Source organism: Myotis brandtii, unplaced genomic scaffold (assembly GCF_000412655.1).
Source record: "Myotis brandtii unplaced genomic scaffold, ASM41265v1 scaffold152, whole genome shotgun sequence".
Taxonomy (NCBI): Eukaryota; Metazoa; Chordata; class Mammalia; order Chiroptera; family Vespertilionidae; genus Myotis; species Myotis brandtii.
The window spans coordinates 1,668,312-1,686,857 of NW_005355502.1; the positions used below are offsets into that span (position 1 = coordinate 1,668,312).

The following is an 18,546-nucleotide window of genomic DNA, read 5'->3' on the forward strand; positions in this document are numbered from 1 at the left end:
CTCCTTCCTCCAGAATAGTATCAGGCTTTCTATAAACTATAACTGTGGTCTTCTATGAATATACTCATTTTAAAATGTAGAGTCTAGAACAGCGATTTTCAACTGGTGTGCCACAGTGTTTTAAAATGTGATTATTTAGGGGCACTAATCTCTTTTTTCTTAGATTGTCAAATAAAAATGACAACAGCCAACACAAAAATAGCCATCCAGTGTGAATGAATCAAAATTATACCAATTTTTATCAGATCAGCAAGAAATATATTTTTTGGTGTGCCACAGAAATTTTAGTAATTAGTTTGTGCATGCCACGAGATGGAAAGGGTGAAAATCACTGGTCTAGAACATTAGTTTCTGTTCACAATGTTTTGCACTTGTCTATCTGTACCCTCCTCTGTCAGGGAAGGGATTCTTGTATCTCTCAATCTATCTGGATCGGTTGCAGGCATGTAGCATTCAGGTATCCTGTGTACTTTCTGGCAAGACATTGCCTCTTGAAGGTCTACCTACCTTGATTTGAGTTCCTAACCCTGCAGCTTTGGTAATCACAGATCCTTCCATGCAAATTCAGGTTAGTTTGGGAGGTGTTTATACTCCAGTGTGCTATATGCAGGTCTCTCTTTTGGTTGTGTAAGCCAAATACAAAACTCGTTTTTTGCTCCTCAGGATTGCTTTGGCTATTTGGGTTTTTTTTGTGGTTCATACAAATCTGGTGATTGTTTGTTCTGTTTCTTTTTTAAAATGCCATTGCAGTTTTGATGGGGATTGCATTAAATCTGTATATTGTTTTGAGTAATATGGACATTTTAACTATCTTGATTCTTCCAATCCATGAACATGGAATATCTATTCATTTATCTGTATCTTTTTCAATTGCTTTTAATAATGTCACGTCGTTTTCAATGTATACATCTTTCACATCCTTTGTTTAAGTTTATTCCTAAGTATTTTATTCTTTTTGTTTCAATTATAAAATAAATTTTTTCTATTTCTTTTTCTGAAATTTCATTGTTAGTATATAGGAATGCAATGTGTTTTTGTATATTTATTTTGTATTCTACAACATTACTGTATTTGTTTATTGTTTCTAATAGTTTTTTGGTGGAGTCTTCAGGCTTTATATATACAGAATCATGTCATCTGCAAAAGTGACACTTTTACTTCTTTATTCCCAATTTGGATGCCTTTTATATCTTTCTCTTGCTTGAGTATATCTTTCTGATTGCTCTGGCTAGGACCTCCAGTACTATGTTGAATAAGAGTGGTTAAAGTGGACAGACTTGTCTTGTTCCTGATCTTAGAGAAAAAAGCTTTCAATGTTTCACTATGAAGTATATTAGCTGAGGGTTTGTCATATATGGCCTTTATTATGTTGAGGTACTTTCCTTCTATACTCATTTTATTGAATGTTTTAATAATGAATGGATGTTGTATCTTGTCAAATGCTTTTTCTACATCTATTGATATGATCATATGATTTTATCCTTTATTTTGTTAATGTGGTGTATTACATTGATTAATTTGTGTATGTTGAACTATCCTTGCCTCCTTCAACTGAACCCCTCTTAATCATGATGTATTATCTTTTTAAAGTATTATTGAATTCAATTTGCTAGTATTTTGTTTAGCATTTTTACATCTGTATTTATGAGAGATATTAGTCTATAGTTTTCTTTTGTTGTTGCTACATTTGCCAGTTTGGTCTTAAGGTTATGATGGCCTCATAAAATATGTTGGGAAGTGTTGCCTGTCTTTTAGTTGTTTGGAAGAATTTGAGAAGGACAGGTATTAAATCTTCTTTCTCTGAAAATATGGCTACTGTGGATGCTGGCCACCCTCCCAACAATGACCTCAGCTGAACAGTCACCTCACACAAAATGAGGCCCATTTTCTTGTGGGGTTGTCTTTGTTGAGACTATACTACAAGCCAACTCTTCTCTGTTCGCGCACAGGTGCTGATCTCAAGAGCATTCCTACACACCAATTTCTATCTTACATACACTTCCCGGATGCTAACTCCTATATTAAGGTGTACTTTGCAGAAAAACTGATTGGTGATTGTCTGTACCTGAGTGAACTGAGAAAGCAGATGACAAGATGAGAGGTAGACTAAAGTACAGTGGGGCCTTGACTTACGAGTGTCCCGACTAACGAGTTTTTTTGAGATACCAGCTGTCTCTCGGCCGATTTTTTGCATTGAGTTGATAGAGTAATTTGAGTTAACGAGCTCCTTAACAAGCTCCTTAACGAGCTCGGTCTCGGAACGAATTAAACTCGTAAGTCAAGGCCCCACTGTATAAGGAAGCAGTACAATGTCCACACGTGGTGAATTGGGGTGGTATTCAAGGGAAAAGAAATTTTCCTTTGGTGTCATGTTTCAAGTGTTTGAAAAAAAATGTGGGGAAAGTAATTATGGGGATTATGGAAGTGGATGGATATTGTTGGGTGAACTGATACACTGGAGATGGAAAATGGAAGGCTGTACGTGATTACCCATTAGCGGCTAGCTGAAATCCGGTGAGATTACCAGGAAGCATATGCCGATATTTTCCTCTCCAGCAACCAAAGAGCATAAGAGCTGAGAACATTGCCCTATACTGAAACATAAGAACAGCAGAGCTCTAGAGAAGGCTAAATTCCTAATTAAGCAGGTCTGCCATCCTAGGATTGGGGGGGGGGGCGCGATCTTTCTTGGGAAGGAATATAACATAGATACATAGGATAGGAAATGTAAGATGCAAAAATCTTGAGTTCCAATTTCCCCTGAACCCTCAGGCTGCCAAAATGGCTCACTCCCCCCATTTAGGGGCAAGTATTTCTTTCTCTCTTCCTTGAAGATGATACAGTAGCCTCTGCCCCACAAGACAATCCACACCTCCTTCTGGCAACTAGAAATATAACTTGGGTGATGTCACAAAGGGTGGTAGACAGCCTCTAAGAGGACCTTCAGTGACCCACATCTCTTGATTTTCATGCCATTGAGTAGGGCTGGCCTGTAGAACTAATCAAAAACTGCACAAGTGACAGACTGCCTCCAGGGCTAAGTCACAGAAGGGGAAGTCAGATTCTAACTTATGAGGATACGCAAGCAGTCACCTAAATGACTGAAGAGTCTCACATGGGATGAAATGACTCCTTCTCCCAGCAACTAGTACCGACTGTCAGCCTTCTGATGAGCTACTTTAAAGTGGACCCTCCCATCTTGATTAAGCTTTTAGATGACTATAGCCCTTGCTAACATTTTAAATACAAAATCATGCTGCCCAGTTCAGCATTTCTGAGGCCAGAAACTATGAGAAAATTACATATTTATTGTTGCTTCAAGCCACTTTGTTTTGGGTCATTTATTACTCATCAATACACTTTAAATAGATTTGGCACCTGGAAGTAGGATGCTGCCATAACAAGTAACTAATAATGTGGGAGTAGTTTTGGGATTGGAAAGTGAGGAAAGCTGGAAGAACCTTGAAGAGAGTGCTGGTGGAGCTTAAAGGGCCTAGAATAGATTGTTAACAAAAGCCAAATGGTCTTGGAGGTGGCTGCCACTGAAGGCTTAATCAGTGGTTCTCAACCTTCTGGCCCTTTAAATACAGTTCCTCATGTTGTGACCCAACCATAAAATTATTTTCGTTGCTACTTCATAAGTGTAATGTTGCTACTGTTATGAATCGTAATGTATTGTAGGTCTTAGGCGACCCCTGTGAAAGGGTCGTTCGACCGCCAAAGGGGTTGCGACCCTCAGGTTGAGAACCGCTGGCTTAAGTGGAAGTGAGGAACTGCTATTTAAACTGGAGGAAAGAATATTCCTATTATATAACAACTAGTGGCCCGGTGCACAAATTCTTACACATTGAAAGGAAATTAATTAGAAGAAATATTTTAATATTGCTATTTGCCTTTTCTCTATAATAGAAGTGTCAGAGGTGAAAGAAAATTAGTAAAATGTACATGAAAATAATATGTAAATTGATTAATAAATAAACAATAACAACATGATATAACAACAACAACAAAGACCTGGTATGAAAACAACAAAAACATGAAATAAAAACAACAAAATGATATGAAAACAATAAAAACATGGTATAAAAACAACATTGATACAAACAATGACTGATAAATTGATTAAACTTATTCTAATATCTCCCTGTATACCACATTAAGAGTAAAAACACTTTCAGAGTGCTTGACTAATTTCCCTAGTGATGAAGTATTTACAACTTTAACTTTAACGTCACATGCTCTTTGGACTCAAGAGAAAGCAACATACAACTGACCATGTCCGAAAACTTTTTCCAGCCCAGTGAAGCACCTCAACTTCTCTTTCAGGTAATTATTAATAGTCACCGTGAATGCTGGCATCATGGGAAACTGTCTTCGAATTAATTTAAATGGGAGGCCAGTGTCAGATGGGGACAAATCAGTTCTTGGAATCAGAACAACCTCTCCTTTGCAGATCCTATTAATACTTCAGCCTTGATTATGTTAGATCACAGTCTTGTGATAATAAATCTGGTATCATTACAAGACCCCATTTACTATTAAGATTTCTCAGTAGCATGATGATTGCACCTACTTGCCAAATAAATTGAATTTACATATATCATTTAAAAGAGCATTCAGCTTAATATTAAAAACCCTGGCTACCAAGTCAGATCTGTTTTCATTTTTTTTTGCCAGTGTTTTAAATTATTTATAATATCTGCCCATTTGGGGTTGGCCGTCATAGTTACAAATAAATAGGGCTTGCCATACTTAGTTACAATTGCCATAGCATCCTGATATCGCTGCTGCATATTTCGGGGACTACCATCAAAAGATGATGGAAGTATTATCATTTTACCAATCAGAACATTGTCATTTTCAGATCTAGATGTGAGATAATCCATCAAACCACTATATTTTTCAACTCTCAACTTAGATTGGTTGCTTTAATGAAATTTATCTGATTGGCCTCCATTTTTGAATATGAATCGACAATATACTGTTGAGTGTCCTGCATTTAAAATAGGATTGAACGTGTCCCAGATGGAGAGATGAAATCCATAATATTGCATTTGTGTGACTTGCGTCCTTACATTTCATCTAGTATTATTATCAATTACACTGTTGTCTCTGAGTCTTAAGGCAATATCTGTTTCCCAGCCTTTTCACCATGTGGAAAAAGAATAGGATACATCACCCTGAGTGGTTTGGCTCAGTGGATAGAGCGTCGGCCTGCGGACTCAAGGGTCTCGGGTTCGATTCCAGTCAAGGGCATGTACCTTGGTTGCGGGCCCATCCCCAGTGGGGAGTGTGCAGGAGGCAGCTGATCAATGTTTCTAACTCCCTCTCCATCTCCCTTCCTCTCTGTAAAAAATCAATAAAATATATTTTTTTAAAAAAGAAAAGAGTATGATACATCATTGCGTCTAATGTAGGAAACAGGATACTGATTTGTTTCATTTTAGTGGCATTTAGATTATTGGGATCTGGTTTACAATGAATGAGCAAGTCCCTTTCAATAGGAGGTTCTCCATCTTCGGAGCAAGTCCCTTTCAATAGGAGGTTCTCCATCTTCGTTTCTGAATATGACAGCAACCTCGGTTACCCCGGGGAAAATTATATCTACCCAGGTCACTGTTACAATCATATTTAATTGCCATTGTTACTTTTGAGGGAGCAATACCTTTCACTGCTGCTTCAGATTGGGCTTCCTTTTCTATCTCATGTAGCATCTTGTATAATTTTGTTATTTTATTTATTTCATTCATGAGGTTGCTGATATTGATCATGAGTCTTTCTGAGCAAGCTTGGTTTTCTGGCATTGCTAATCTTTTACTCATTGCTACAGCTGTATCTAAAATATAGAGTTGAGCAAACTTCCGAGAAACACCATCCGAAGGATGTAAAGTTCTAGTACGGTGATAAACTTGACTGTGTATTCTAAAACACTATGGCCCATATCCTGATGGTGATGCAATATTTGCACCCACTGAAGCAAAAGCAAAAGAACTATTTATCAAATGAATATTTGCCATGAAATTTTTACTGTCAGAACCTTCCTTTATCATTAATTGTTTTAAATATGCCGGGTATTCTGGAAAATTTATATAATTTGGAGAAATGTTGCCTTTGCTACAACATTAAGTAAATTTTCCATCAGATGGTTTTTCATTGGAGAAATTTAGGGATAGGCAAAATTGACATGTAACAGTCATCCTGCCACAACTGTGTTTGATAATTGCATCCTCATTTACCTCATTTTCGCTATGAAGGCAGTTCCTACCAGTATTGGTAGTACTTGTTGATAACTGTTCTTCAGACATATTCTGTCGATGACACCGCTTTCTTTCAGCCTCAGAGGTATGTTGTGCCAATAGTTGGTCTTCAGACATATTGTGTGGACAATTTCAGCTTCAGAATGTCAACAAAAATGTGACGTCATTATCCGGCACCCACAGCCACTGTTTGCGGGCTGGGCTGGGCTGGGCTGTGGGCCGCATCTCATGCCATGGCAGCATGGGCTGCGGTTTGGTGGGCTGTTGCTCTGGGGTGGTGGTGGGGCCTGTGTCCCACTTGGGGGAAGCCAAGTGTTGTTTTGTGGCGCTAGGTCCGTGGTGTTGTTTCTCTGTGCGCATCATGGCAGCTCCTGCATTGAGTGTCTGCCCCCTTGTGGTCAGTGCATGTTATAGCAACCGGTTGGAAAGTGGGAAGGACAGTTAGCTTATTAGGTATATATATATATATATATATCACCTACAATAACGTGGGAATAGAGAGGAAATGTACCTTATGGACTGTTTGAGCTAAAGTTATTTTCAGGCATATTAATGAAGGAACTGCCTGCATTTTTGTTGCCTTAAGTAAAATGTAGTTTATGTGAGAGGAAAGAGAAGCAGAAGAAAGGACTGTTGAACATAAAGGAGACAGGTATTGGTTTTGATAATTCCCAGCCTCTCTAGATGGCAAGTGATGTTGAAATTAAAGAGTGGCTTCCAATCAAAGAGAAAATGCAGGTCATTGTCAGAAAAACGTTATATAATGTTGAAGACAAAATGGTGAGTAAAACCTTTTGTTTTTAAGATAGCAGAAGGATCTAAGGCAGTGCCTCTGAGAGCTTTTCAATCAAACAGCATTGTGGGAGCCTCAGCAGAAGCCACAGGTAGAGAAGAATTGTTACAAATTTATTTGTGGGCCTGGATTTTGTCACTACAGTGAGTGCAATGTTTTAAATAAAACTGTACCAGAAGAAATACCAGCAGCTTATACCTAAAAGGACAGAGATAGTAAAAAATAAAAAGAGGACTTTGGATTACCAAAATCTACAAATAGAAAGCAGGCCAAAAATAAAACTCAGCTGTAGACATCAACTGCCTTCCATGGAAGCATGATTCAGAAGGCAGAGCTGACCACAGGCGGAGAGCCAAGAGCCCTGTAGGAAGATTCTCCTGTTTTGATTCCTAATCAAGGAACTGCCAACATTCTGATTAGTGGATTTCAATGTTTTCCACTTATTTCGGTGGGAATGTATGCAGTGGTTAACCTTTGTGTGTACCACCATTTTATGTTGGATTTGTGGGGAAGGATGGGGGATGATAGATTTCATGTCTCTTTGGTTGACAGGTTTTCAGATATGGAGTAATGGTACTTTAGGAGGTGTTCTCTAGAAACTAAACCACAGAAGTCTTATTCACACCTGGACTTGATTTAGGTGACAAGACCCTGGAATTTGAGCTGATCCTATTAAAGGATTAAAACTTTTGTGGAACTGGAAGCAGATGAAGGCATGTTTGAGAAGAATACGAATCATTGGAGACACCTGGTGGATAATTGTTGGCAGCCTTCATGCCGGCTTCCAGGGATCCTCACTGCCTTACATTCACATCCTTGGACAGTCCCCTCCTGCACTGAGTATGGCTGACCTCTGTGACTATAGAGTATTGTAGAAATGAAGTATGGGACACCCAGGACGTGGAAGTCATTGTAGCTTTTTCTTTGGTCTTGAATATCATGCTCTAAAGACAGCCACCATGTCATTCAAGCTGCCATGTGGAGCAGCTCATATGGATAAGAACCGAGGCTTCCCAAGACAACCAGTGCCAACTTAAGAATGCCTGCTGGGTAGTAAATGCCCAGGTCTCAGTCAGACCTTCAGATGACTGGAGCCCTGGTTGTCATCGTGATGGCAGCCTCAGAGAGACCCTGCACCAGTCCCGCCCATCTAATGTACTACGTGCCCGTGCTTCGCTGGTAAGCCCGGAGGACATTCATTAAAGCAATAAGTCTAGTGAGAGGAACACAGCATCACTGATAACTGCTGGAAGTAGGAGCTACTTTAACAGAACTGGACTCACTGATAGCAGTGGAGATAATATGACTCCAAAATAATCAAAGCCATGCCCTAGCCGGTTTGGCTCAGTGGATAGAGCGTCGGCCTGCAAACTGAAGGGTCCCAGGCTCAATTCCGGTCGGGGGCATGTACTTTGGTTGCAGGCACATCCCCAGTGGGGGGTATGCAGGAGGCAGCTGATCGATGTTTCTCTCTCATCAATGTTTCTAGCTCTCTATCCCTCTCCCTTCCTCTCTGTAAAAAATCAATAAAATATATATTTAAAAACAATAATCAAAGCCAGGTGGTGGCATGGGGAAGAACAATTGTTTTTAATAAGTGGCAAGTATGGAGTGCCAGTCTGGGACACCTGATCCACAAATGATTGTTAAAAAATCACAGTTTTCTTGAGGCAAGATAGATGGATAGCCAATGAGGGTATTGCTCAAGCCATACCATTAGAAGCAAGAAAAGTAGATCATCAAGAGTTGAGGACAGGTGCCCAGTGCAAATTAGTGGTCTCTTTCACAGTTTCCAGTGTTCAGAGCTGACGACACCCATTGACTGAAGGAAGAGCTGGATTGCTAAGTGAAACCCTCAGCAACATCATTGCAAATGTACTTGATAATGACTACACACCTTTTGCAAAGGGACGTCAGCCATTTGAGTAACCATATCATCATGGACCTCCTATTAGAGCAGGGGTATATGCAGGCTGGGTAATTAATGGAATTCTGGCCCTTGTCTGGCATATAGTGGGTACACTGGGACGATAGACCCACTTAGTGGGCATTTTCACAGTAGTCAAATGTAATTAGAAATGACATACTTGGTAGTTATATTAACCCATGTATTGACCCCTTGGCCTTAGGAAGAGCTGTCATACTGGGGAAAATCAAGTGGAATACTTTGAAAATCAAAAGCAATATCACACTCTGGGGGGAGTGGCAGAGATTAGAGTGGTATGAGTGACAATACCCCAATATATCTCCCTCCATTTAATTGACCACTTTAGTTTTTACAAAAATCTATCCAGATGGATCCTAGGGGATGACAAATACCAGAAACTCAAGCAAATAGCACCTAGTTACAGCTGTTGTGCCAGATGTGGGACTTGTCATCTATGGTAGGAGATAGACACAGCCCAAGAACATGATATTGGGCCATTGATATGGCAACTTCTTTTTTTCCATCACCATCAGAAATGAGGATCATAGACTTTTGTATTCGTTTGAAATGAGCAACAACAGTACTCAAGTATTTGTCCAGGGCTATAAATTCCTTGGCCCTCTGTTCTAATACAATACGAACAGACCTGGACTTTCCATTCATCTTGCAGAGTGTCACTCTGGCCCACTATATGATAGTTGGACCAGATAAACAAGAAATGGGAAGTATGTTGGAAGCCTTGGTAAGACACATGTACTCTAAGGAGGGGACAGATAAAGCCTATAAAGATTCAGGGGGCTCACTACATCAGTAATATTTTAGGAGTTTAGTTGTCTGGGACCTGCCAGTTATCCTTTCCAGAGTAAAGGAGGACCTAGTGTAGTTTACATCTCTCACCATGAAAAAGGAAGAATAATGCCTAGTAGGCCACTTCAGGTTTTGGAGGCATATTGTGTACACAGGGATACTGCCTTTCCCTATACTAAATGATGTGAAAAGCTGCCACTTCTGAGTGGAGTCCAGAGCAGGAATGGGTGCTGTAGCAGGTCCAGGCTGTAGTAAAACCAGCCCTGCTGCTTGGACATCACAACCCAGAAGACCCTGGTATTAGAGGTGTCATGCTGGAAGAGGATATGCTGATTTCATGGCAAGCTTCAGTGGGAGAATAACAATGCTGATCTGCAATTGAAGCTGAGAACTATACCTTTCAAAAACAGTTCCTGGTATGCTGTTGGGCTTGGTAGAGATGAAGCATGGGACACCAAGTAATGCTGTGTCCAGAAATGGCCATTATGAGAGGGTTTCAAGATCATGGTGGAGTAGGTAGAAGCTATACTTACCAGGATCAAACTGGAATTACAACTAAATCTATAATAATAAAAGTGTAATATGCTAATTAGATTGGATATCCTTCGGGACGTCCTTCGGGACAACCTTCCGGACGAAGCCGGGGCTGCGAGGGAAGCCCGGGTCCCGGGTGCCAGAGGGAAGCTGGTGCTGGCAGCTGGGGGAAGGAAGGCCTACTCTTGTATGAGTTTTGTGCATCAGGCCTCTAGTTAAAGAATAATCATCCTGAATAACCAACTGAAGACTAGCTGAAGAGAAGACTTTTAATCAGGGAAGAAGCCATATCGAGACTGATAGGAAGGGTGGAGATGTAAAAAGGCCTGGTCCCACTCCCATGAGTGGCAGCTGAGGTTCTGGAGGGTTATTTCAGCTGAAGGAATGTTCCCACTGAGAAGGTGGATCCTAAGCGATAAGCCTGACTCCCCAGCCCAGAGCACCAGAACCAGGAAGAAGCGTCCACATAATATTCAGTTGTGAAAAGCAGAAGTGTTTCTGTCCACCCTTGGAAGACACACAGGCACCCTCTTAAATGGCCAACACACAAAATTTTGTTCACAGCTATTCATCCTGGGCTCCAGCAGAGGGAGGGTGGAGTGGACTAGAATTGCCTGAGGAGAGTCTGGGGTTTGTGGCTCTGGGGAGGGAGCTGAGGTGACAGCCCCCATACAGCAGATGCCAACCTTCTTGGGTGGAGCACTCTCCTCTGTGAGGCATCAGCCTTGGGAAAAGCAATTGCCTCACCTTCTGGACACCCTCTCACCCCACCCTGCAGAATTCAGGCCCTACTGAAGAGTGAGCTGCCTTGGCCAGGGTGGTAGAGGTCTGGACAGACTCAGGGGGTGTCAGTGCCTGAGTTGTCTGGCTTTGGAGTGGGGGCCATTCCCTACACGTTCTTGTGAATTTGACTCACACTTTCCCCTCATGGAAGATCTGACTGAACCACCTTCCTGGGTTCTGGCCAACCCAATCTCTGGGCTTCAGAGGCCCCACTCACCCGACTTCTAGTGACTCCACCCAGCTGAGTTCAGGGAAAAATTTGTACAGACACACTCATGTGACCCTGGGGCAGGAACCACACCCATTACCTTTCCTGAAGCCTGACCAGCCCCTTCCCCTCACAGGAGATCCTTCTGACCCCACCGGAAGCCTTTTCAGTGACTGGACCTAACAAGTAGCCAGCAGGCAAAGGCAGGTGGAAACAGATCTTGGGAACCCTTGGAACATTTGCTGACCTGCCTCTGGCCCAATGCTGGAAAAATACCTTGGTGCGCAGCTTGGTCCTTTCTACATGCACCCAGGCCCAGCAGAGGCCACCACAAACTATGAATTGCTTGTAGCTCCAAACAAGTTGCTGAGGGCCAGTCACACACATGCCTGACATTAACCTGCCCTGCAGTCCCTCCAACGAGGCTCAGAACCAACACACCCAGTGGCCAGCTTCAGACAACATTGGAGCAGGACCCAACAACTTCACAAGAAGCATATTCAAAGGGAGATCTCAGCAGGCACTAAACCTGCTGAATTCCTCCTTGTGTGGTCAGCACCTGCACAACAGCTCGCATGCTATAGTCATGGTTGAGCCTCATAGGCAGCCAGCCTGAGTGTCAGTCCCATGCACAAAGGGGCCAATAACAAGCAAGACTCAATTACAAAAGGAGGGCCCACATAACACACACAAAGGACATTCCTAGTGCACCCAGCTCAGGAGATTAAGGATAATGTGTGACTGGGTCCCACAGGACACCTACTACATAAGGCCACCCCACAAAGACTGGGCGTCATAGCAGATCTACCTAATACATAGGTACACACACACAGAGGCAGCTAAAGGGGACCCAAAGTGAAAGAACAGGAAAAATCTCCAGAAAAAGAGCTAAGTGAAATGGAGGCAAGCAGCTTATCAGATATAGAGTTCAAAATAATGGTCACAAGGATGCTCAAGGAACTTAATGAGAACTACAACAGCATGAACAAGGACATAGAAAACATAAAAAAGGACCAGAGAGAAATGAAGAATACAATATATGACACCAAGAATACTCTTTAAGGAATAAAGAGTAGGTTCAATGAAGCAGATAATCTACTCAGTGATTTGGAAGACAAGATAGGAAATAAAATCTTTTATCAGAGCAGAAAAAAGAAAAAATAATTAATAAGAATGAGGATAGTTTAAGGGACCTTTGGGACAATATGAAGCTTAACAACATCTGCATTATAGTGATATCTGGAGAAGACAGTAAGAGATCAAGAACTTGATTAAAGAAATAATAACCAAAAACTTTCCTAACCTGGTGATGGAAAAAGACACACAAGTCCAGGAAGCACAGAGAGTCCCATACAAGATGAACCCAAAGAGGCTCAAACCAAGACACATCATAATATGCCAAAGGTTAAAGACAGAGAGAGATTCTTAAAAGCAGCAAGAGAAAAACAGTTAGTTACCTACATGGGAACTCCCATAACACTGTCAGCTGAAATCTCAACAGAAACTTTGCAGGCAGAAGGGATTGGCATAAAATATTCAAAGTGATGAAAAGCAAGGACCTACAACCAAGACTACTTTACCCACCATGGCAATCGTTTAATATTGAAGGAGAAATAAAAAGCTTCCCATGCCCTGGCCAGTGTGCTCAGTGGATAGAGTGTCAGCCCCATGCACCAAAGGCTTGCAGGTTTGATTCCCAGTTGGGGGCACATACCTGGGTTGCAGGTTTGATCCCCAGCCCCTGTTGGGGTACATGCAGGAGGCAACCAATTGATGTGTCTCTCTCACATTGATGTTTCTCTCTCCCTCCCTTTCACTCACTAAAAATTAATGGAAAAAAAAGTTCGCAGATAAGGATTAACAAAACAAAACAAAAAAGCTTCCCAGATAAGAAAAAGCTAAAGGAGTTTGTTACCACCAAACTTGTATTATGAGAAATGTTCAAGGGCCTGCTTTACTAACTAATAGTAGTAGTAGTAGTAGTAGTAGTAGTAGTAGTAGAAGAAGAAGAAACAAAACAGAGAAATATAATTTAGAAAATAAAATGGCAATAAATATATACCTATCAAGGTTCACCTTAAATGTAAATAACTTAAATGCTCAAATCAAAAGACATAGGGTGGCTAAATAGATAAGAAACAGGACCCATATACATGCTGTCTCCATGACCCACCTCAGAACTAAAGATACATACAGACAAAAGTAAAGGGATGGAAGAAGATATTTCATGCAAATGGAAATGAGAAAAACTGGGGTAGCAATACTTACATCTGACAAAATAGATTTTAAAAGGCTATAGTAAGAAACAAAGAAGGATACTACATAATAATAAAGGGAGCAATCCAACAAGAGAACATAACTTTTGTACACATTTATACACCAGAATATAAAAAGCAAATTTTTTTAATATATATTTTATTGATTTTTTTACAGAGAGGAAGGGAGAGAGATAGAGAGTTAGAAACATCGATGAGAGAGAAACATCGATCAGCTGCCTCCTGCACATCTCCTACTGGGGTTGTGCCCGCAACCCAGGTACATAAAAAGCAAATTTTGATGAACATAAAGGGGGAGATTTACAGTGATACAGTCATAGTAGGGTATTTTAAGACCCATTGACATAAATGGATAGAACTTCCAGAAAGAAAGTCAATAAGAAAACAGTGACCTTAAATGACAAATTATATCAGATTGATTTAATTGATATCTTCAGAGCATTTCACCCCAAAGCAGCAGAATATACATCCTTTTAAAGAGCACATGGAAGATATTTTTAGGATAAACCAAATGTTAGTACACAAAACAAGTTTCAATAAATTTAGGAAGATTGAAATCACAACAGGCATATTCTCTGACCATAATAGTATGAAACAAGAAATCAATCACGAGAAAAAAACTGAAAAATCCACAAAGACATGGAGGCTAAATAGCATGTTACTAAACAATGAATGGGTTAACAATAAGATCAAGGAAGAAATAAGATACCTTGCAACAAATGAAGATGGGAACACAACAACCAAAATCTATGGGACACAACAAAAGCAGTCCTAAGAGGGAAAGTCATAGTATTACAAGCCTACCTCAAGAAACAAGAAATTTCTCAAATGAACAATATAACATTACACTTAAAGAAACTGGAAAAAGAACAAGAAACAAAGTCCAAAGTGAGTAGAAGGAAGGAAATAGTAAAGATCAGAGCAGGGGTAAACAAAATAGAGTCTAAAAACATAATACAAAAGATCAGTGGAACCTAGAGCTCTTCCTTTGAAAAGATAAACAAGATCAACAAACCATTAATCACACTCCAAGGAAAAAGAGAGAGGACTCAAACAAAATCAGAAATAAAGAAAGATATAACAACTGACATAAAAGAGATACTAAAGATTTTAAGAAAATATTATGAACAACTCTATGCTAAAACATTGGACAATCCAGAATAAATAAATTCTAGAAACATACAATCTTCCAAACCTGAATCAGGAAGAATCAGAGAATCTGAATAGACAGATTACAACTAGTTAAATTGAAGCTATAATTTAAAAAACCTCCAGTAAACAAAAGTTCTGGGCTGGATGGCTTCACAGTTGAATTTTACCAAACATTCAAAGAGTAACTAACACCGATCCTTCTCAAACTATTCCAAAAGAATTCAAGAGGAAAGAAGGCTCCCAAGCTGTTTTTATGCGGACAGCATTACTCTAATTCAGCGGTTCTCAACCTGTGGGTCGTGACCCCTTTGGAGGTTGAACGACCCTTTCACAGGGGTCGCCTAAGACCATCGGAAAACACATATATAGTTACATATTGTTTTTATGATTAATCACTATGCTTTATGTTCAATTTGTAACAATGAAAATACATCCTGCATATCAGATATTTACATTATAACATTATTCATAGCAGTAGCAACATTATAGTTATGAAGTAGCAATGAAAATAATTTTATGGTTGAGGGTCACCACAACATGAGGAACTGTATTAAAGGGTTGTGGCATTAGGAAGGTTGAGAACCACTGCTCTAATTCCAAAACCAGTTAAAGACACTATAAAGAAAAAAAATTATAGGTCAATCTCTCTCACAAGCATAGATGCTGAAATCGTCAACAAAATATTAGCAAACCAAATCCAGCAATACATTTAAAAGGCCATACATTGTGATCAAGTGGGATTTATTCCAGGGATGCATTATTGGTACAATATCTGCAAATCAATAACTGTGATATACTGCATAATAAACAAAATGATAGGATAAAATCACACAATCATATTAATAGATGCAAAAAAAGCATTTTATAATATCCAGCACCCTTTTATAATAAAATTTTTTAGTAAAGTGGGAATAGAGTGAGCATATCTCAGCATGATAAAGGCCATATGTGACAAATCCCACAGTCAACATCATTCTCAATGGGCAAAACTAAAAACATTTCCCTTGAGTCAGGAACAGGACAGGGATGTCTGCTTTCAGCAGTATTATTCAACATGGTTCTGGAAGTCCTAGCCACAGCTATCAGACAAGAAGGAGAAAAAAAACAGGCATCCATTGGGAAAGGAAGAATTAAAACTGTGATTGTTTGCAGATGACATGATATTGTATAAAGGGAACCATAAAGACTCCACCAAAATACTACTAGAACTGATAAATGAATGCAATGAAAGTTGGGAGATATAATATAAATATCCAGAAATCAGTTCCATTTTATACACCAATAATGAACTATCAGAAAGGCAAACTAAGAAAACAATCACATTTGCAGTTGCTTAAAAAACAACCTAGCAGTAATTTAACAAAGGACGTAAAAGACCTATACTTGGAAAATTATAAGACACTTGGTAATATTTGGATTCTATTTTTTAAACATTGGGCAATAATTATAACTATAGGAATTTATGAAGTAGAGGGACATGATCTGATTTATGTTTTGAAAAGACCAGAATGGCAGCTGTGAGGAGTATGAATGGAAGGAAGAAAACAGATTAGAGGCTTTTATAGAAGCATAGGTAAGTGAAGGCAGCGGGGATAGGCTTGTGGTAGTGGAGAACAAATTATGCAGATTCAGAATATATTTTGGAGTTAGAACTGAAGAAAACTTGCTCTTCAGTTGAATGTATGATTGAGGGAAAAGGAGGAATTACAGTGGCTGTCAGTTGTGGCTTGAACAAATTGGTGTTTAGTGGAGCAATTTGTGGATACTAGAGACACTGGGGGGAGAATTTGAAATTTGTTTGGTAAGTTTGTTTTCAAGTGAAGCTTTGGGGAATTAAGAGCTACAGAGACACTTAAACATTCATCCAAGTAGAGATTTCAAATAAGCAGTTACACGACAGTGGTGTTCAAGCCTAGGGACAAGGCAGAATGAGGACACCTAGATAGAAAACACCCACTGCCATTTGGGGTTAAAAAGGAACAGCATCTTCTTTTTGTTACACAAGATGGTTTGTCTTTATTCACCATCAGTGGCATGTGATGGAAGGAATATATACTTTAAGTCTGAATGAAATGTGCTTGAATACCAACTCTCCCATTAAATATTGTTTCTTAAGCTGTCTTCACTCAATTATAATTAAAAATTTAACCAATATTTTCTCACTAGTTTTTATAGTGACTATTTCTGCTCTAGGTAAGCAAATATTTATATACCATGTCTCCTTGAAGGCATCTATGTTTCCTTAAATTTAAAGCTAGTTGCCTGATAAACTCACCTCTCTGAGGGGTTCAAGTATTTTGTATCTTACTAGGTACTTGTTTGCTAGAGTGGGAATGACGCTCTTTCCATATTTTTGCATCTTAAGCAGAAATGCTGCAAGTCTACACATAAGAAATTTGAGATGCTGATAGAACATCTAAGTTTTAGATGTCCTATCGATATTTTCAATTGTCCTATCTATATTTTCAAATTAGGACAAAGGCATTGACTGAAAAAGAATATAGCCTTATCAACTTCAAGATGATTATTGAAACAAAACAAGAATGGATGAGATTGCTCAAGGGGTATTTATAGATTTATTGTGAAATTCTAAAACTTTTGTTATGCTATCACATTTTTTCCATTTTCACAGTTTTTACTTCTTACATTTTGATTTTTCTGCCTCATGAGCTTATGTGGTATTGTTTCTTCTATAGATAATTCATATATATAAGTGCGTGTTCTTCCAAAGTGATATATGTAGATAAAATTAGTATTTTGGGGTTTTTCCTTCACAGGAATTCCGAGTGCACAACACTACCAAACTAGCTGTAAAAGATTTGTCTTTGAATGTATATGAGGGACAGATCACTGTTCTTCTAGGACATAATGGGGCAGGAAAATCTACTACTCTATCTATTCTCTCAGGTATGTATTTACCTCTGGTCAGAGGGTGTCCTCACATAGACACTGTAGATTAAGCTTACAAATTTTTATGAATCCACTTCATGTTAACAGTTTAGTCATTTCAGTGATACATAAAATTGTTTAGTAACACTCTGTCTTTTTAAGTTGTAAATGACTTGTGAGAGATACCAGGTGTCAGATTTTGCAAAGACATCAAAGTAGCCATTATAAACGTGTTCAAAAAACAAAGAACTTATATGCATATATGCATAACACATGGACATAGACATTAGTGCAGTGAAGACTGGGGTGGGCAGGAGTGGGGTGGAATGGGTCAATGGGGTAAAAAAGGGGGATATATGTAAAACTTTCAACAATAAAGATAAATTTAAAAAAACTAAAGGAAACAATGATTAAAGAAATAATGGAAAGTATGAAAAAAATCTCAGTAAGTAGAAAATATAATAGAAAAATTGAAATTATTTTTATTTTATTGTTAATCCCCACTAGAGTATTTTTTTTTCATTGAGAGAGAGAGAGAGAGTGGAAGGGAGGGAGGGGAAGAGAGAGAAAAACATCAATGTGAGAGAGACACATCGATTGGTTGCATATTACATGCACCCTGACCAGGGCCAAGGAGCAAACCCACAACCCAAGTACGTGTCCTTGACCAGGAGTCAAACCCATGATCCTTTGTTTCACAGGCCAATGCTCTAACCAATAAGAAACATTGGCCAGGTTAGAAATTATTTTTAAAAACCAAGTGGAAATTCTGGAGTTTAAAAACACAATAACCAAAGTGAAAAAAATATATTAAGAAGCTCATTGGTAGATTAGAATTGTCAGAGAGAATCAGTGAACTTGAAGATAGACTGATAGAGGTTATACAGTCTGAAAAACAGGAAATAAAGAATTAATAAAAA

General features: G+C 39.2%; 1 protein-coding gene across 1 annotated transcript in view; it reads left to right on the plus strand.

Annotated features, from left to right (window-relative positions):
* LOC102242210 (ATP-binding cassette sub-family A member 3) overlaps positions 1 to 18,546 on the plus strand; it is a 273,880-nt gene that overhangs the window by 109,657 nt on the left and 145,677 nt on the right. Inside the window, exon 12 of the mRNA XM_005861509.2 lies at positions 17,515 to 17,644. Within this exon, the coding sequence (XP_005861571.1) occupies positions 17,515 to 17,644 (130 nt within the window). The remainder of the gene's footprint in view (positions 1 to 17,514; positions 17,645 to 18,546) is intronic.